General features: G+C 47.3%; 1 protein-coding gene across 1 annotated transcript in view; it reads right to left on the bottom strand.

The window, feature by feature from the left end:
* The window catches only part of RANBP10 (RAN binding protein 10), a 60,841-nt gene extending 39,390 nt beyond the window's left edge, over positions 1 to 21,451 (bottom strand). The window contains exons 1-2 of the mRNA XM_037162547.2: positions 21,179 to 21,451; positions 20,279 to 20,390 (exon numbers count right to left, since the gene is read on the bottom strand). Coding sequence (XP_037018442.2) covers positions 20,279 to 20,390; positions 21,179 to 21,413 — 347 coding nt within the window. The 5' untranslated portion in view covers positions 21,414 to 21,451. The remainder of the gene's footprint in view (positions 1 to 20,278; positions 20,391 to 21,178) is intronic.
* Between the last annotated feature and the right edge of the window lie 61 nt (positions 21,452 to 21,512).

Genomic DNA, 21,512 nt, shown 5'->3' with positions numbered 1-21,512 from the left:
ATAATTAGCTTCCCTACTTTACGTGATTTAGAAGCTGCCAAAAACTGGTGTCCGTTCCCTCAATGCCTTGGCTGACCACTCAGCAAATGAGCCCAACTACTGTGCAGCCATCAATCCAACACATACAAGTGCAACAGAGCCAGTGGTTTACCTGACTTGGGTGCCAGCCCAACACCCTGCCTGCTGGGAGGGGCCTGGGCCTCTGTCCAACACCACCTGAGATACAATCCCTGGCATACAGGCTTCCTGAATCCCTGGCATACAGGCTTCCTGATGCTAAGATGAGGCCTTGTGTTTAGAGCTATGTGCTCCTAGGTGACCCTGGACAGCTAAGGCCAACACAGACAGGGAAAGTCAAGGGCCACCCAGAAAGGGTATGCTTGGCCACCAGCAACAGGTCTCTGGGTCTACAACTGTCCATGGGAATGGGGAACTACTAAGGCGTGTGTGCCCAAAACACAAGTTGCTTAGGCCTCCCCGTAGGGGATGCTTCTTTAACCTCTGGCGGCTAGCCCTCAACACCCTCCTATAGGCTCTCTGCCCCACAGGTAGGGTAGTGTTTACTAGTGAATAGCCTGGGAGCTTTACATACTCCAGGTCCAACTGGAAAATCTGAGTGGGTGAGCTAAGGACACAGCAGCCAAGGAGGCCAGTACCCTCACTTGGGCATCATGCTACTGCCAGCTGTTGATGACACAGGGCACAGCCCCATAGGAGCCTAAGCTGCTTACCAGATGCAGTCAGAGCTGAGTCACTGTTCAAGGGGAATGAATCCCATCTCATCAAACACCAGGTGACATTAAGTCTTCTCCAAAAACATGATATTCTAAAACTACAAAAAAAGATGCAGCCTTCCCTCTTCTAGCAAATCTTCGTGCACTTGAGATAAGCAGAGAGGGTAGAGCTGACCCTACAAATATACTGAAAACACTAAATTGTATACTTTAAATGGGTAAATTATATAGAAAGTTAAATTACATCTCAATAATACTGTACAAACTAGAAATAAAAGGGAACAATCTCAACATAATAAAAGCCATCTATGAAAAACCTACAGCTAACATCAAAGGTGAAAGACTGAAAACTTTTCCTCTAAGATCAAGAACAAGACCAAGATGCCTGTTTTTGCCATTTTTATTCAATAGGGTATTGAAAGTGCTAGCCAAAGCAATTAGACAAGAAAAAAAAGCATTTAAATTGTAAAGAAATAAGTAAAACTATCTGTTCACAGATGGCATGAGCTTATATGCAGAAAACCTTAAAGATTCCACAAAAAAAACTGTTAGCAAAAACTAGCATATGAAATCAACAAAGTTATAGGATACAAAATAAACACACAAAAGTAGTTGTGTTTCTATACATTAACACTGAACAATCTAAAAATTTTTAAGAAAATAATTTCATTTACAATAACATGAACAAGAATAAAATACTTAGGGATAAACTTAACTAAGAAGGTGAAAGACTTGAACACTGAAAACTATAGAACACTGAAAGAAATTAAAGATACAGAAAATGAAAAGACATCCAGGTTCATAGGTTGGAAGACTGAATACTGTTAAGATGGCCCTGAGTGGTGTGGTTCAGTTGGCTGGGCATTCTCCTGCAGGGCGAAAGGTTGCTGGTTTGATTCCCGGACAAGGCACACACCTGGGTTGCAGGTTCAGTCCCCACACAGGGTGTGTTTGAGGGGCGAGTGATTGATGTATCTCTCTCACATCAATGTTTCTCTCCCTCTCTCCCTTCTCTCTAAAAAGAAATAAGTAAATGTTTTTTTAAAAAAGTATCTCATTTTTTACAAACACTGTTAAGATGTCAGTACTACCCTAAGAATATATACAGATTCAATGCCACCCACAGAGAATCTCAAAGGACACTGAATAGCCATAACAATTTTGAAAAAGAAAAAGGTGGAGGAGTCATACTTCCTGATCTCAAAATTACTACAAAGCTACAATAATCAAAACAGTATTGGTACTGGCATAAAGTTAAACATATAGACCAATGCAACAGAGTAGAGAGCCCAGAAATAAACCTTCAGATACGTGGCAAACTGATTTCAACAAGGGTTCCAAAACATTCAACTGAAAAATGACAATGTTCTCAACAAATGGTGCCAACACAACTGAATACCCATATGCAAAAGAATGAAGTTGAACCCTTAGCTTACATCATATGTAAAATTAACTCAAAATGTACCAGAGATCTAAATGTAAAACCTAAAACTGTAAAGCTCTTATTAGAAAACATAAGAAAAAAACTTCCTGACACTGAAATTGGCAAGGATTTCTTTAATATGACATCCAAAACACAGGCAACCAAAGAAAAAAGATACACTAAACTGAACCAAAATTTAAAACTTTTGTACATCAAAGGATGTAATCAACAAAGTGAAAAGGCAACTCAACAAATGAGAGAAAACATTTGTAAATCATGTATCTAATAAGGCTTTAATATCTAGGATACACAAAGAACTCTTACAACAACAAAAAACCACTTAAAAATGAACAAAGGACTTGAATAGATATTTTTCCAAAGAGATACAAATGGTAAATATCCACATAAAGAGACACTCAACATCACTAATCATGTGGGAAATGTAGCTCAAAACCACAATAAGACACCACTTCATACCCTTTAGGATGGCAATTATTAAAATAAGTAAATAAATAAATAAAACAAATGCTGGTGAGGATGTAGAGAAATTGCAACCTTTGTGCACTGATGGTGGGAATGTGAAATGGTGCAATTGCTATGGAAAACAGTATGGCAATTAATTATATAGTGATTACAAGTTTAAAAAATTAAACATGGGCCCTGGCTGGTGTGGCCCAGGGGACTGACTGCTGGCCTGTGACCTGCCAGCCAGGTCCCCCTGTTGCAGGCAGGCAAGAGGCAACGACCACCTGTTTTACCCGTTGATGTTCTATCCCTCTCTTTCTCTCTCCCTTCCCTTCTCTCTGAAAATAAATTTAAAAATATTTTTTAAAACATCAAACAAAATTAGTATATGATCCAGCAATTCCATTTCTGGGTATATACTCAAAAGAATTGAAAGCAGGGACTCAGACAGATATTTGTATACCCATACTCATAGCGATGTTATTGACAACGGCCTAAGGGTGGAAGCAACCCAAGTGTGCACTGGATGACTTGATACATTAGAACATGGTACATACACAAAATGAAACATTATTCATCCTCAAGAAGGAAGGAAATCCGACACATCCTATAACATGGAAGAACCTTGGAAGACATTATGCTAAATGAAATAAGCTAGTTACACCCTGGCTGGTATGGCTCAGTGAATTGAGCGATGGCCTGCAAACCAAAAAGTTGGCAAATTTGATTCCAGGTCAGGGCACACGCCTGGGTTGCAGGCCAGGTCCCCAGTTGGATGTGCAAGAGGCAACCAATCAATGTTTCCCTCCCTCTTTTTCTCCTTCCTTTCCCCTCTCTCTAAAGATAAATATATAAAATCTTAAAAAAAAAAATAAAAGAAATAAGGTAGTCACAAAAAGCCAAAAACTACATGATTCCACTTATATAAGGTATCTAGAGTAGTCAAATTCATAGATTAAAAAGTAAAAGGTGACTGCCAGGGTCTAGGGGGAGGAGAGAAGAGGGAGTTAGTGTTAATGGGTACAGAGTCCCAGTTTGGGAAGATTAAAAAAAGTTCTGGATGGAAATGGATGATGGTGATGGTTGCACAACAGTACGAACTGCCTTAACACCACTAAACTGTACACTTAAGAATACTCAGCCCTGGCCTAGTGGCTCAGCTGGGTGTCCGTGCAGCAAACGGCTGTGGGTCCGACCCCCAGTCAGCGCACACACCTAGGCTGCGGGCTGGACCCCTGGCTGGGGCACATACAGAACACAACCGACAGATGTTTCTCTCTCTCTTCCCCCCTTCCTCTCTCTCAAATCAGTAAATATATCCTTGGATAAGGATTAAAAAAAAAGAATGGTTAAAATAATAAATTTTATGTTGTGTATATTCTACCACAATGAAATAAATACATACCTATCAATACTGCTGTTTTAAAAATAAAGTTCAAGTCCGCTATCATCAACTGTAACATCTGTTATTACATAAAGTCTTTTTTTCTTTTCAAAATTGGGAATTTAGGATTTAGGGAGACAATACCTTTACCTGCTCCGTCTTTTATAGGTGTCATCTCTAGTCAAAACCAACAAAAATCCAGCTCCTGGACATGTGCTTATTCAGTTCTGATAAAACCCAAAGATCAAGCCCCCAACCCAACACCCAAGGCACAAGAGACAGAGCCTAAGGTTACAGGCCCCACAACCCTGGGTCTTGTGCCACTCTGGAGAGAACAGACGCAGCGCCTTCCACTCACCTGAGGATGCAGGTGCTACGGGAAGAAGCCCCCATCCCTCAGAGAAAAAGCAGAGTCACAGCAGTGCTGGGCACCCAATGGACACTCAACAAATCCCAAGGTTCACCCACTTGCGGGCTGGCGAAGAACACTGTCACCCAAGTCACTGGCCCTCTCCCAGCCATATCAATGGAACTGCAGTTTCCAGCTGGTACGAAGTCATAGCAGAGATACGTGACAGGTAAGTGAGCCCTGAACTCAGTTACAGCGTCCCTAGTACTATTCTCCCCTCTTGCAGGCCCTTCACTTCAGCACTGTGAAATTAAATGACTCACAGCCACAAAGCTAGTGATATACAGGCAGAAATTCACTTCTCCATTCACTCAAGAAAAATCTAAGCAGACCTGAAGTTCCCTCTCAACGACAGTGGGTAACGTGTGTAGCGCTTTGGTAAATTCTGGACCAGTGTGGTCCCAGCTGCCAAATAAGCTGCCAAGAGTGAACCAAAACAATGAGTGAACCTAAACAAAACCCCAAACCCAAGAGTGTTCTCCAGGACACTTAAAGTAGTACCTCTGCATCTGCCAATCTCCGGTGGCACTTGAAAATAAATGGGTTGTTGAGAGCTGTCTGATCCTTGCTTAAGTTGAGTAACTCAGTAAAAACAGGTGGGATAACTCTCTCTTTCCAGAAACCCTTCCAGTCATTCACCAATTCCAGAAAAATCCTCTGGGCCCAGTATGGCGCCAGGGACACAAGGGTGGAGGCCTGCCCTCCCCTGGTTTCCAGTATCAAGTCGGGGGCGGGCCAGGGAACCAGGGGCCGCTGACCCGGGGAATCCCAGAGGAAGAGGAGGCTGAGCCAAAACCTCAGAGAGGAGATGAGGGGAAAAAGAGGAGTGCGTCCCGTGCAGAGGCCAAGGAATGTGCTGAGACACACGGGCAAGAGAGCAGCCCCACGGTCGAGGAACAGAGAGCGGTTCAGTGTAGATGGGCCACAGCTTGGGCAGATCTAAAAGGAGCCAAAGCAGAAGCAGGAAAGAGGCTATTACAGCCACCTCCATAATCATTGAAGGAGCATGAACTTCACAGGAGATCAATGGGAAGCTACAGAAGTCATTTAGAATGAATGCAGCTGATCAAAAAGACCTGATTTGGAAAATGGATGGAAGAGGCAAAACTGGAGGCTGCCAAATCACCCCGTGGAGGATGACAGGGCTGGAAAAGGCCAGGAGTGGTGGGGACAAAGAGACATGGAAAGAGCCAAGTCCTCTTTAGAACCTGGTGAACTTACTGGGTCAAAGAGAAGCTGCCCAGGACACCATCCAACACAGACCCATCACCAAAGAAGGAGTGAGCCTCTGAGACCCATGTGGAGACTCTGCAGCCCAAGGGCTCAGTCGGTTGGAAGCAGCAGCCTTTCTCCAGCTCTGCTCCGTCCCTAACATTTTACACTCTGTACAAACATCTGAACAGGACACACACCTGCATCACAGCAAATGCATCGGACAAACCCAGATTCAGTTCTAACCTCTGCCTCGAAGGTCCCCATATGCCCAAGGCAACATCACATGGCTCAGTCCAGAGTCCTCGTTGAGGCCACTGAGCAGGACCAAACAAAGGAGCACCTGGGCGCAGAGCCGGGAGCACTGCTGCTGGGTGGCTCTCCATCACTGCATGCACCAGAGGCTCTTCTAGCATCGGAATCCCACAAAGGAAGGTAAGCTGTTCTTGAAGGCCCGGATCTTGGGACATCTAATGGCCGTTTACTTGGGACTGCAGAGCGGAAAGCAGATGAGCATTGCTTCCTTCCTGGTAACAGGTCAGGTGGTACTCAGGAACACTAACCTAATACCCGGGCTGCCTCAGGCGCCTGTGAGAGAGGCAGCGAGGGCTCTAGCCCCAGCAGTGACCAGACCAGACAGAGCTAAGCTCCTCTACACTTCACGTCTCCGCCAGGGCTCTCTCTCTCTTTTTTTTTTTAAGATTTTAATTTATTTATCTTTAGAGAGGAAGGGAAGGAGAGAAGGAGAGAAACATCAATGCGTGGTTGCCTCTCGTGAGTCCCCTGCCGGGAACTGGCCTGCAACCGAGGCATGTGCCCTGACTGGGAATCGAACCGCGATCGTGTGGTTCGCAGGCCCACGCTCAACCCAGTGAGCTATGCCAGCCAGGGCAGGGCTCTCTTGTTAAGCAACAGTATATGTCTGAGGAGCTTGGGAAGAAAATAATTTACCCCCTCACGAAATACGCCAAAATGGAGAAGTACCGTTTGTCAGAGAGGTGAGGCAGCCATTAAGTGCAGAGGGACAACAAATGAGCTCTGTGTGGCAGTGAGGCCATGAGTCAGCCTCTACCTTCTCAATTTCTACCCTTCATGCCAAAACCACGATGCAAAGCTGGTGCTAGAAGAGTGACTTTGCCTCTCTGTTGGGCCCCAGCGAGAAGAGGGCAGCAAGCAGGTGCTGCTCAGGCCAAGCTGGTTTGAGATCCACCAGAGAACAGGACAAAGTGGGGGCAGCAACTGCAGCAAAGGCCCCAGGCCAGGGGTGTCAAACTCATTTCCACCAGGGGCCACATCAGCCTCACGGTTGCCTTCAAAGGGCCAAATGTAACTTTAGGGCTGTATAGATGTAACTACTCCTTAACAGTTAAGCAAGGGCTCGGCGCTGCTGCAGAGTGGAAACAAGGCGCCGAGCCAAATACAACAAGATGGGGGGCTGGACTCGACCCTCTGGCCTTGTGTTTGCCACCTGTGCCCTAGGCTGACTCAAGAGCCAGGTCCGCCTCGAGGCTCTCACCACCCACTGCAGGCGGAGGGGCTGAACTGGGCCCCCAGAGAATAAACTGGTGGCTTCTACGCTCCCTCCGCCCTCCTCTGCTGGCTCCCTCACAAAACCAACCGTCTGTGGAAACCACTGCAGTCACGCGGAGAGAGGTGAGCACACTCGTCAGCGTGGATTCTTTTTTCCTCTTTGTTTTTCCAGATTTTGTACAATTACTAGAAATTACTTTGATAGTCATAGAAAAAGTAATTTCAACAGCCCGCTGATTCCCACATACTGAGGTTGTTGGCTCTCACGCATTTCAGAGCCAAGGGGACACACTGGGGTACCTGGCCTTCCTGGTCAGTTTCTCAGTACATCCAGTTCCCCGAGTCTTGGCAGGAAGGCAGAGGAACACAGCTTCGGAAGCAGCAAGAAATGGTCAAAATCCCTGCTCAGCCCTGACAGGCGTGGTTCAGTGTGTTGAGCATAGTCCCGAAAAGTAAAAGGTAGCCAGTTCGAGTCCCGGTCAGGGCACATGCCTGGGCCTGGTCCCCCATTGGGGCACGTGCAACAGGCAAGCAATCAATGTTTCTCTCGCCCTCTCTTTCTCCCTCCCTTCCCCTCTCTCTAAAAATAAATAAATAAGATCTTTTAAAAAGTCCTGCCATGGCTCAGTGGATTGAGTGCTGGCTGCGAACCAAAAGATCGCTGGTTCAATACCTGGCCAGGGCACCTGCCCGGACTGTGCACCAAGGCCCCAACTGGAGGTGTGCAAGAGGCAAATGACACATCGATGTTTCTCTCCCCGTTTCTCCCTCCCCCCTTCCTAAAAATAAATAAATAAAATCTTTAAAAATAAATAAAATGGGGGGGGGGCTGGAATGGGATTCAAAGACAGAAAACTGTACTTGAACAATAATTAAATTTTTAAAAAGAAAAAATAAATAAAATACATTTTTACTACACTTGATCTTAGCCAAAAGACCGAAAAGTGATAAAAATAAAATAAATCCACCCAGCTGGTGTAGCTCAGTGGATTGAGCGCAGGCCTGCGAAGCAAAGGGTTGATTCCCAGCCAGAGCACATGCCTGGGTTGCGGGCCAGGTCCCCAGTAGAGGATGTCCAAGAGGCAACCACACACTGATGTTCCTCGCTTTCCTTCCTTTCCCCTCTCTCTAAAAATTAAATAAATAAAGTAACACAAATCCTTGTGTTACTGGCGCTGGGGCTCCAGTCCGCCCGGCACCCCCCCAGCACCCACTCAGAGGACCTGTTGCCATGACACAGGAGCAACGCCATCTCCAGCTGACTGGGTTTCTCCCACAACCTAGGTAGGCCTGGTGGTAGACAAAGGACAGGACCTTAGAAATTGGACCTCTGGACTCTCGCCCCTTCCAGAGATGTACAAGGCCTGGGGGGAAGACCAACCCTTCGCTGTAAATCTCCCACCCAGTCCTGAGAGACAGCCAGGAGCATTCCACAAAAGGAACGTCTGTGGCAACAGCCTGGCATTGCCCTTCTGCCTCCTGAAGAGAAGCACGTGAAGAGTTTTAAAGTGACAGCAGTATTTTACAGCAGGGGTCCAGAGGCAACACCCCAGGCCCGATGCCTGGTCTCAGACACTCCAGCCTAATTCAGCACTGTGGGTCTTGGATTTCATCCCACAGCTCGGGTTTCCTATCAGAAGAGCAAAGATTGGACTAACGGGCTCCTGAGTCCCTTCTAAGCTCTGACCTAGAGACTTCCGTTCTTGGCAGAACAACATCTGTGTGCTGTTGCAGATGTGCTATACCCAGGTGCCAGCCCAAGGTGGGGCAGACGCTACAACAGCAGTAAAAGACCCCACAAAGACATTAAAAGAAAAGTACAGAGCAATGCTCATATGCCTTACAAATACAGATGCAAACGCCCTCAATAAAACAGCAGCAAACAAAATACAAAAACATTTTAAAAGGATTACACACCATGACCAAGGGGAACTTATCCCAGGAAATCGAGAGTGGTTCAACATGAGAAGATAAATCAACAGAAGAAACCACATTAATAGAACAAGTGAAAGAAATCCACATGATCATCCCAATGGAAATAGAAAAAGCACTGGACAAAATCCCACCTGCCTTCACGACAAAAATACTCAAAAGACTAGGAAAGAAAGGGAACTTCCTCAACCTGATAAAGGGCGTTTATGAAGAAGCCACAGCTTACACTCTCAATGGCCAAAGACAGGAGGGTTTCCCCCTGCCACCGGAAACAAGACGAGGACGACCACCTTTCACATAACACTCAACACTGCCTGGAGGTTGTAGCCCGTAAATCAGACAAGACAAGAAACAAAGAGGCATCAAAATTGAAAGAAGTAAGTAAAACTACCTCTATCTGCAGATGACACGATCCTATATATAGAAAATTCCAAAAAATACAGACCATGCTTACAAGAGCTAATATACAAATCAGCAAAGTTGCAGGATACGAGATCAACATACAAAAAGCAGTTTCTCTCTCTTTTTTTTAAAGATTTTATTTATTTATTTTTAGAGAGGGGAAGGGAGAGAGAAAGAGAGGGAGAGAAACATCAATGTGTGGTTGCCTCATGTGCCCCCTACTGGGGACCTGGCCTGCAACCCAGGCATGTGCCCTGACTGGGAATTGAACCGGTGACCCCTTGGTTTGCAGTCTAGTGGTCAATCCATTGAGCCACACCAGCCAGGGCTGTGTTTCTTTTATACACTAACATTGAACAATCTAAAAAGGAAATTAAAAAAATAATTCCACTTACAATAGCATTAAAAAATACTTAGAAATAAATTTAACCAAGGAAGCAAAAGACTTGTACACTAAAAAGTATAAAACACTATTAAAAGAAATTAAAGAAGACACAAATAAATGGAATACCATGTTCATGGATGAAAAAAATTAATATTATTAGCGCTGGCTGGTGTGGCTCAGTGGATTGAGCACAGGCTGAGAACCAAAGGGTCGCTGGTTTGATTCCCAGTCAGGGCACAGGCCTGGGTTGTGGGCCAGGTCCCCAGTGGGGGCCACGTGAGAGGCAACCACACACTGATGTTTCTCTTCCTCTCTATAACAATAAATAAATAAAACATTTTTTAAAAAATTAATATTATTAATATAGAACATTGTTAATACTTTTGACCTACAGATTGAACACAATCCCTACCAAAATTCCAACAGTGTTTTTTGGCAAAAATGGAAACGCAGATCCTCAAAATCACATGAACTTCCAAGGGACCCTAGGTAGCTAAAACAATCTTGAAAAAAGAACAAAGTTGAAGGATTCATATGTCTTAATTTCAGAGCTTACTAAAAATTACAGTAATCAAACATTACTGACATAAGGGAGACATATAGACCAATAAAATACAATTAAAAATCCATAAATAAACCCATAAAACTATGGCCAAATTACTTTTGACAAAGATGCCAAGTCCATTCAATGAGGAAAGAACAGTCTCTTCCACAACTGGTGCTGTAACAACTGGATGTGCACATGCAAAAGAATAAAGTTGGACCCCATAAAAATTATTAACTTAAGAGGAATCAATAATCAAAAATGTAAAAGCTAAAACCATAAAGCTCTTAGAAGAAACAGGGAAAAAGCTTCACGACCTTGGATTTGGCAATGTGTTTTCAGGTATAACACCAAAAGCATAAGCAACAAAAGAAAAAATAGATAAACTGAACTTTATCAAAATTAGAACTTTTATGTGTCAAAGGACATTTTCAAGAAAGTGAAAAGATAACCTACAGACTGGGGGAAAATATGTGCTATTCATATATCTGATAAGGGTTTAAGATCCAGAATATATAAAAAATTCCTGCCCTGGCTGGTGTGGCTCAGTGGATTGAGCGAAGGTCTATGAACAGAAAGGTCGCGGGTTCAATTCCTGGGCCCATACCTGGGTTGCAGGCTGGGTCCCCAGTTGGCGTGTGCGAGAGGCAACCCGACGTTTCTCTCACACATTAATGCTTCTCTCCCTCTCTTTCTCCCTCCCACCCCCTCCCTAAAAATAAATACAATCTTTTTTTTTAATTCCTGCAAATCAAAAATGAAAAGACAAACAACCCAATTATAAAACAGGCAAAGGACTCTCCAAAGAAGATATATAAATAGCCGATAAGCACATGAAAAGATGCTCAGGATCACTAGTCATCAGAAACTGTAAACCAAAACCACAATGAGACGGCTCCTTCACATCTAGGATGGCCACGGTAAGAAAAGAAAAGTGCCGGTGAGGTGTGGGGACACCGGAACCTCGGGGCCTTGCTGGTGGAGGTGTGTGTACAATGGTGCAGCCGCTACGGAGAACAGGTGGTTTCTCACAAAGTTAAACACAGAACCACCCAGCAATTCCACTCTTTCGGGCCCTGACTGGTGTGGCTCGGTGGACTGGGACCAAAAGGTCGCCAGCTGGATTCCCAATCAGGGGACATGCCTGGTTTGCAGGCCAGGTCCGTGGTTTGGGGCGTGTGAGAGGCAACCTGATCGATGTTTCTCTCACACATGGGTGTTTCTCTCCGTCTTTCTTCTCCCCTCCCCCTGTTTCTAAATAGATAAATAAAAAAATTTTAAATAGAAAAGAAGGACTCAAACAGGTATTGGTATGGCAATGCTCAGCACATCATTATTCTCAAGAGCCAGAGATGGCAAAAACCCAGGTGTCCATCAACAGGTGAATGGGCGAACAAGACGTGGTATACACAAACTGCCCTAAAAAGGACTGAAATCCTATTACAAGCCACAATATCGATAAACGTTGCAAACCTTACACTAAGTGAAATAAAAAGCCAGATGTAAAAGGACAAATACTGTTTGACTGCACTTACATGAATTATAGCCAGGCAAATTCACAGGGGCAGAAAGTAGATAAAAGGTTACCAGCGGTTGAGAGGAGGGGGGCATGGGGGGTTATTGCTTAATGGGTACAGAGTTTCTGTTTGGAGTGATGGAAATTTTGGAAACAGATAGTGGTGATGGGTGCACAACACTGTGAATGTAATTAACACCATTGAAAGAACTACCTGAAAATGGTTAAAATGGCATATTTTATGTCATACACATTTTGCCACACACACAGAGTGACCAAGGACACCTCTTTGGCTCTGCATGCCAGCATGAACCCCATCTGGCTTTTCCGGGGGAGACGAGTAGGCCTTGGCACGTAGCACCGTGGAAACCATCAGAATATTCTGGCCTCACGTCAAGGCCAGAAAAAAGAAGTTCCTCACTGCAAGTACACAGCAGTTGACAAAAGTGAAAAACAAAGACCTAGCTCTTTTACTCTCTATCAATGTCTCAGTTGGAAGGTGGATTTCAGGGGCTGGCATGCCCATAGGCACTTTTAATAAATGCTGCATAAGGTATATAAACTAATGACTATGGAACTTAATCATTGTTAATTTAAGCTCTATCAGCTGCATGTCTCCAGGCCTACAGAGCTCTGGTAGGGAGTGACAAGGAGATAAGAGACGAGCTCTCCAGCCTCAGGGCCGGTGGCTTTGGTGGTGGTGGTGGGGGGTGCTGTATAAAAGGTACCAGTTCTGCTGCCATTGTCTGGTGAAAGAGCCAGTCACCAAAGTCCCTACCCCCTGCCCCAGACCCCCAAGGAGTTACTGGAATCGCACCTGACAATTTCATCTTGACATCTAACACCTCAGCCACAGCTCAGCAAGCTGGCAATCTTGTTCCTATCAGAACCTGCCCCAGATAAAGAAATCAACAGCCTCCGAAACAGAGATCTCAAGGACCGTGGTTACAAAATGCTCCCTGGGAGATGTTTCAGGTAAAACACCAACTGACATTTAGGCCTGAAATGAGGGCTAGTATTTGGTGCTGAGGGTTTTATTTCATAGTCTGAGGGGGCTGCTACAGTCCACGACACTGGCTACTGTGTGCAAGCCGCTCCTCCAGCGGCCGTACTCCGCCCTCCCCCTCTGCCAAGAAGCCACCCAGCCCCGCACTGAGCCCAACTCTGTGCTGGCCCCCAGTGAGAAGAGAGGCATTACAGAGATGAATGAACCAAGCACGAACACCATCCAAGGAAGAAGAGTCCTGAAGACAAAGGGGCCTTAAGACAGGATGTGCTTACAAGGAAGGTAAGTCCTTCAGAAGGTGCATCCACTGCTACCAGCACCATCAAAACACCCAGAGAGCGCTGGCTGGGTGGCTCAGTTGATTGGAGCATCATTCCATATACCAAAAAGGTTGTGGGTTCGATTCCCACTCAGGGCGCACACATAGGTTGCAGGTTCCATCCTTGGTCAAGGCACACCCAAGGAGGCAAACCATCAATGTTTCTCCTTCACATCGACGTTTCTCCCTGTCTTTCTCCCCATCCCTTCCTCTCTCTTTAAAAAAAAAAAAAAAAAAAATCAATGAAAACCTCCTCTGGTAAGGATTAAAAACAACCACCACCAGCAGCAGCAGCAGCAGCTATAACTACTGATAAACTTCTGGCATAATAGATGTTAAGAGAACATTCTAGAAAAGACCTATGCTGCTCTGCCTGGTGCGGCTCAGTGGATTGAGTGCCAGCCTGAGAACCAAAGGGTCGCCAGTTAGATTACTGACCAGGGCACGTGCCTGGGTTGCAGGCCAGGTCCCCAGATGGGGGTGTGCGAGAGGCCACTGATCGATGTATCTCTCACACACTAATGTTCCCCTCTCCTCCCTCCCCTCCCCTCTCTCTCTCTAAAAGTAAATGAATAAAATCTTCACAAAAACAAAATAAAAACTAAAAGCGCATGCCAATTTCAGACCCATGGTTTTGTAAACTGGATTATAACCAGTTCTATTCAACAAACCATCCCTCTGCTTCTCTGTTTTTCGTTCGGCTCCTCCTCAATGATGTCCTTCAGCTGGGCTCCTCTGACCATATGGGTACAACTGCCCTTTCCTCTCTCCACCTCTTCTCATCTTCCAACTGCCCCCGCCCTGAAGGCCAGTCTGTTTTGTCTCATGATGAAACTCTCACCAAAAAATACCAGCTGCCTGGTGCATTGTGCAGTGAAAAATCTTCTGGGGCTCTGTCTGGACAAGAATGAATGCTGTTTCCCCCACCCGTGTGGCTCAGTTGGCTGGGCATCATCCTGCAAGGCTAAAGGTCATCGGTTCAGTTCCCAGTCAGGGCACATGCCTGGGTGGCAGGTTCAGTCCCTGGTCAGGGTGTATATGAGGGACAACCAATAGATGTTTCTCTTTTGTGTCGATGGTCCTCTCCCTCCCTCCCCCTCTCTCTAAAAATAAATTTTAAAAAATTAAAAAAGAATGAATGTTGTTATCAGCAATGTTTTCCATGGAAGCTGAGGGGCCAATGGGTGTATTTGCCTCACTTGCCATCCAGAACCTAAAGCAAACTCCCCTGGCATCCCAGGCCATCTCTCAGGTCCAAGAGGTGGGAGAGGAAGAGAGCCCTAGAGGGGTGCAAGGGACTTACCAGCCCCTCCCCTTCCCCTCCACAGTACACATCATCTTTTCCTGGGCCCTCATGACAAATGCGCTGCGCTATGTTCCATCATCAGGCCCTCTCGCCCCATTTCTAGTGGTGGAGCCACGACCTTACCTTTCAATTACAACAAAACACTGAGGATCCTGGAGCTACAATGACATTTCCTATGAATTTTGCACAGAATTTCTAAAAGGGGCAGAGTGACAGCCCTGCATTTATTTAGACATCGTGTTACCTGTCCCTTCCCAGTGATCACTCCCTTCTTTCCAACCTGATCCCGGACAGCAGAGAACCAGCTGGGGCCCACACTTCTTCCCAATGAGCCCAGAACAGGATGCAGGCTGCGCCTGCCATGAGGAGCTGCGTCCACCCTCCTATGCCCCAGCCCGAGGAGCTCCCATTTCCCCTCCAACAGGGGATCTCCCTTACATGGTGACCCATCTCAAAAAAAGACCAAGCATTCCAGAAAACAAAAAAAGAAACGGGGGCGGGAAGTAGGGAGGGTTGTATGAAGTGAATTTTAGAAACTTCTCTGGAGGCTAATCCTTGACCAAGGAAGTCCCTAGTTGTAAAGAAAAAAGCCACGCACACTCCACTCTCAGCCTGCAGTTGAAACCGGATGGTGACACACACTGAACAGGGGGCGTCCCAAGGAGGCCCAGATGTGTTCAGTGCAGGATCGGGTCCTACCAGAGAAATGGACGCCATGTGGACTCCAGGCCTCTCACCCTACGGCCAAATAGACCTGGGCGTTAACCCCCAACACGAAGCAGCAATGCAACACTCCGAGATGCCCCAGAGCCCAAATACTCCATGTCTCCATAACAACACACTGCGCTACTAAGGAGAGATGCCACCCAAAGCTCAGCATCTCCCCGTGACACCATCAGTGTTGGGGGCAGTCAACGAGAACAGGGCACAACTGCCACCTGTACCTGCCTTGGGCAAGGACAGCACCTACTTTCCAGGGCAGTCAGGACAAGGCCTCCCCCAAGTCGGCAGAGGAGGGCCACACTTCTCAACAGCACTACACAAGGCACCGAGATTAAAGTGGGGGACCCAGGGCACGGTGCCGACACCGACAGGAGGACCTGAGCTCCAGTGGCTCTCTACACCAGAACTGTGGAGGGTGAGACCTTAACTGAACAAGTGGCGCTCTGGGTTTCCACAGAAAATCATAGTGTTGTCTTTCACTGTTGTCCTGGCAAAACCAAAATACCAGGAACACTGGCACATACAGAGTCCTTTCACCTCTGAGAAGCCTCTCCAGCTACCAGTTTTCAACATCCCACCTCTGCATCTCACCACGCAAAACAAAGACCAGCCAAGAAAGAAAAAAGACAAGTGCTGTCGGAAAACCAGGCACAGAGGTGAGGACCTAAAGCCACTGGCCCACACTGGACAGGGCTCTCAGCCTGAGGGGTCTGGCCCACCTAGACCGGAGAAATCTCTTTTCCCCCACCCACTCTCAGAAGCGTAAACAGATCCGAAGTCCTCATACTCTGCTACTGCCCTCAGGATAAAGCCCATGCATGCTCCTTGCCCACAGCACACAGGGTATTTCTGATCCGGCCCCTGCCTACTCATGCTCTGTGTTCCACGTCGTTCATGCACTGTTCCTTCTGCCTGGAGCATCTGCTTCTCATTTTGTCCACTGGAACCAACTCATCCTTTCAGATTTAGCATCATCATCTCTTCTGTGAAGCTTTCCCCAAACTCTTAGGTACAGGAGGAAGTCCAACCTCTGGGTCCCCCCCTGGGTGTAGTACACACCATAACTGGCCTTTTCTACACTACTCTGTGAGTCCGAGTACAGGCATACCTGCCTCCTCTCTAGACAGATCTCATGCATGTGCTCCTGGGCCCAGGACTAGAACTGGATAAAACAATGGGTGCCTCATTGTGGTGTATAGAATTCATGGTTGTACGCACTGCTGCCTGGCCAAAGGAAGTCAGCCTGCAAGTGCAAGCAAAGGTGGCGGCTGTAGCCAGAGGCCCTGCTCAGGGCCTGTGCGCCAACTGCAGAGAACCCCCACAATTCCACCCTGCGCTCCAGCCCAGGCTTGCTGTTCTTGGGTAGAGCCACCCATCACATGTCAAAAGGCTGCCACCGCTGGGATGATGTTACAGTCTATTTTGAGGGTCACCCTGGAGCATCTGTCAGCCTGGCCAGCCACACCCTCCATGTGTCATCACAAACTGCCAGGGACACCCACAGGTCCACGAACTCTGAGCAAGTCATTTCCCCCAGCGACCCTCTGCTTCAGGGCCTCCTTGGCTTCCTAACAAGACCAACCCAGATGCCCTTATCTCCTGGCCCCACTGGCAGGGCTCCGATGTCTCCTCGCCCCAGCAGACCTGCTCCTGGGGTTCCCAGCTCTGGTGACTCGGCAAAAAGCAGCTGAACCCCATCAGCCATGCCATACTCTTAGCTCAAATGTAAGTCCCTTCTTCTCCACTGTCTCTTATGTTTGGGGAGCACCCAGCGACCTGACATCAAGCTAGTTACCGACCCGACTCTCATTTCAGGTCCAAGAGTTCTCGCCTGCTGGGAAACTCATACCCATCCCTCAAAACCATGCTCAGGCTCTGCCTCCTCCTACAGAGAGCCTTTCCGTCCGTTCTCTGCTGAGTCGGCCACAGGCTCTGAGGATAAGACTGGCCTGTTCTGACTGTGCCTTTGTTCGCCCTGCACCTAGCAGGGCCTGGCACCCAGTAGGTATGAATAACTACTCCATGAACACTTAAAATGAAACCTTTCTAATTAGATGAGCTTAGTGTACTTAGCATGTTTTTCTATAAAGGTATCACAGAACAAAGACCTTTCTGGAAAACAATGACGCTGACAACAGGGTTCATAAACACCTTTTACAAAAGAGGCCCATACTCATATTTACAGAAAAACACATTTACAGCCCCAGCTGGTGTGACTCAGAGGATTGAGTGCTGGCCTGAGAGCTGAAGGGTCGCCAGTTCGATTAGCAGTCAGGGCACACGCCTGGGTTGTGGGCCTGGTCCCCAGTAGGGGGCATGCAAGAGGCAACCACACAGTGATGTTTCTCTCCCTCTCTTTCTCTCTCTCTTCATCTTTCAAGAAATGAATAAAACATTTTAAAAGGAAAAAAACCCACACATTTATAGATTCAATGAAATAATAAGTCAATCAAACCCAGTCCAGAGCACGCCACACTTGTCTGGCCCCCCTCAGCACTAAGCACCTTTTACTCCTGTCCCCTAAGAACACCATGATCCCCTAAGAATCCAACTGAACATTCCATCACTCTACCCTAGGAAGGAATGCAATAAAGAAAGGCAGTAGCAGCATGGAGACACATGTCTGGGATCAGGCAAGGCCATCTGACAAGTGAGGCCACTCTACTGTACACCCTCAGCCCTGCAGCCAGGGCAGGTCACCAAACATCTCAGGGGCTCCAGGGCTCACTCACAAAATAGGTCCATCATCATCTTCCCCAGACACTTTCCAGAGACGCTGTGTGTATCAACTAGATGATACAGAAAAGCTGCTCAACCAGCTAACACCTGAGTCATGCACCAAACCTGAGTCAGAAACACACCTCCAACTCTGACAGGTGACAGGTAACAGGAAACAGGCTGATTAATGGGCTGTCCTGACACTTCCCTTGGTCTCCTTGAAAGCACAACTGGCCCATACCAACATCTGGCTACACCCTGGCCACAAGAAGGCCATGATGGGATAGTCACATACTTGCTATTTGACAGTGGTCAACCGAAGCAGGCTACCAAGGCGTACATGACCTGGGACCTTTTTAAAACTGAGGTTTCGCCCTGGCTGGCGTAGCTCAGTGGATTGAGCGCGGGCCTGCGACCCATGCTATCGTGGTTCGATTCCCAGTCAGGGCACATGCCTGGGTTGCAGGCCCGTTCCCAGTGGGGGACATATGAGAGGCAACCATACATTGATGTTTCTCTCCTTCTCTTTCTCCTTCCCTTCCTCTCTCTCTCTGAAAATAAATAAATAAATAAAATATTTAAAAAAAAAAAACAAAAAAAAACTGAGGTTTCCAGGTCAGCTCATTGGCTACAATTACCGCATATAAAAATGCTGAGAACCGAAAACCTGGGAGAAGATGTCCAACTCTATTTAATTTTACAGGCAACATCTACCGTGAGGCAATCTAACAAAGACTCGGGACCTTTCCAGCAAAGGTCCACTTATAACAGACATATTAAGAGTCAATTGAAAGAACCTAGGTTTCCACGTTTAAACATTCTCCCTCTGAAAAATTGTTCTCTTCTCTCACTAACTCCACTATTTTCTATGATAAGGATTACAGAGAAAACAATCCATTTTCCTTCCTACAAGTTTAAGAAATGCCCCTTGGTTTCTTTGGTCACATGAGACTCCAGAGCCAACATTTCAGTCTATATTGCAACTATTTTTGCAGTGTTTCTTTCAAGAAGCCATTCTCATTCACAACAGTTCAAACACATTAATAATCCACGCTTTTATCAGAGGGTAGAAAGGGAAAATACAAGTTTTAAAGTTCCCCAATGATACAATACGTTTCCTATCTATAAACACACTAGATGGAGATAAAAGTAAAAAATACAGTAGCCCGCCATGTTCGCAATTCAGAATCACAGAATTCTGGGATTAAAAGCAGCGCACACGCAGGCCTAGCTCCCCACAGCACAGAAGAGGAAAGCCCCACAGTCCACCCTCAATCACAAACAGGGATGTTACAGCGTCACTGAGAAAGCAGGCAAAGCTCTGACGCCAGTAGTCCTGCCCCCATTATAGCCCCCTGGCTCCACAAGGGGACAGTTCCTGGGAGAGAGAAAGTACTATGAATGTTTAAGAACACACAATCAGGGCTGGCATGAAGGTCACGGTGGTGGTGGGGGGACAGGTGGCAAACTTCCTACATCAGACCTAGGAGGAAAGCCTTTAGAAGACAGTTGCAATCATGCTCTTTCATAACTGCAACACCTGCTTTGTCACAATCACTGGAAAAAAGGGAGACTGGGAGAAGGAAGAAGAATGAAAAATCTTCCCTCCGATTTCTTGTCTTCTTAGATCACCCTAAAATAGGGAGCCTCCCTAGTGCTGACTTCAGTGAGAGCCTTCCTAAAGCTGGTCCAACTGGTGTTCGAGTCCCTAGAAAAACAAGTTTATATGCAGTGTAAAGTCACCTGACTCTGACCCTGTGCCTGCTGTTTACCTGGAAATGACAGGCCAGTAGCTGCCACAGCCGTGATGAATGCTGTGGACACTCTACTATCCCTTTGAAGGCTACCAGGGCCTCTTTGTGATCACATGCCATAAAAAGAGAACCTTAAAAACAGCAAGGGCGTGAAAGGAGGGAAGTCATAACACCACACTTCAGTGGGGGGAACCCCACGCTGGATGCTGAATTGTTAATGTAAACTTGTTATTTGTCTCCCTGACCTGTAAGGTATCACATTACAATATCACTAAAGAGAAATCCCCTCCTCTGCCCTGCAATGCACCTACTTGCCATCAAGAGCTGATCCTTACTTAGACCAGGCCATGCCCACAGTCAGGTGACAGAGGTGGCCCACTATTCAACCCTCTGCAGCCCAAGCCCGTGTTGCTCAGCAGCTCACCACACTCCCAAGTGTCAGCCAGGAGACCTCGAATCCTGACCATGGGGAATAGCTTGGTGTTGGGGGAAAGAAGGTGGCAAGGAGGGGCTTACCCATCTCTTCCTTTGCTGACAATCTTCACCTCAAAGTAATAAATGCCACAAGCAGCAGGTATGGGGTGGGTAGCACGCACTGAGGCCGCATCTTTGTGATTTTTGCCATGACCTAATTGGAGAGGGCAAGGAATAAATTTCAGCACAAGGAAATGCAAATGGGGACCTCATTCTTCTCTGCTCCATGGCAACTTCACCACTCCATGGCCAGAGGAAGCCCTTACATAGTCTAAGGAATAATTAGACAACAGTTGAGCAAACGCATGGACCTCCCACCTTTGGCTCACCTCCTCCTGAGAATAGCAGCCTTGCCTGAGACCCTAGTCGCATATAAACCAAAGAAGGGTATAGGCAATGTGGATGCAAGAGAGAGATTTCCCGCTGCTGTTAGCAGTCGTCTCTCCAGAATACAGGCAGCCCACCTGGGAGACCAGGGGAGGAAGAAGCAGCCCTGGAAGACACCCCCGCAAACTTTAGCACAGAACCCTAGGAGCAGTCTGTGAGTCTGGCATGTGAGCAAGCCCCTAGGCCTCTGGCTATTGGCGATGATATAACCACCCCTTTCTTCAGACACTGCTGAAACTAAGCAATGGTGAAGAAGGGCCCAGATGGAGTTAGAGCCATCCCAGGACAAGCAGAAAGGCCCTCGGGTGGAAGGTCCAACCCAGCACTGGGTCTGGGCACCTGTTGCCGTTCTCTTGACATTAGATCCCTCTAAGACCAGCAGACGAGGTACTCGACCCTCGGCCTGGTCAGTCCCACCACCCCGACACCCGCAAGGGCTAAGGCCTAACTCGGAGCACAGAGGTGGGGAAGGGGCGTGATGGGGTAGGGGATGGACAGCACAGCCTCCCCACAGAGTCTCTGGCCTTTCCCTCCCCGCGGCAAAGAGGCCAATACCTTTGTAGTGGACGCGGAGGTTGCCCTGGGAGAGGCCGATGTAGTTATACTTGTCCTTGGGGCTCCAGGAGCGCGGCAGCGGCGTCTCGTGCTGGTTGACCGCGGGGTACAGGCGCTGCAAGCGCCGGCTGAGCTCCTGCTCCCCTGGGGACGGCAGCCCGCCCCCAGCGGCCCCGCCGGAGGAGTCTCCAGCCTGCGGGCTCCCAGCTCCCGGGTCCGCCGTCGCTGCCGCCATCTTGGAGGGAGCTGCTATTGTGTCACTGGGAGCGGGGAGGAGCAGGACCAGATCCGTCCCGCTCAGCCAATGATCCGGAGTCCTACCGGGGCCGCAGGG

Source organism: Artibeus jamaicensis, unplaced genomic scaffold, assembly GCF_021234435.1.
Source record: "Artibeus jamaicensis isolate MK-2021 breed Jamaican fruit bat unplaced genomic scaffold, CSHL_Jam_final contig_464, whole genome shotgun sequence".
Classification (NCBI taxonomy): domain Eukaryota; kingdom Metazoa; phylum Chordata; class Mammalia; order Chiroptera; family Phyllostomidae; genus Artibeus; species Artibeus jamaicensis.
Note: the sequence above shows the minus strand (reverse complement) of the source record. Positions and strands in the feature narration are given on the sequence as shown.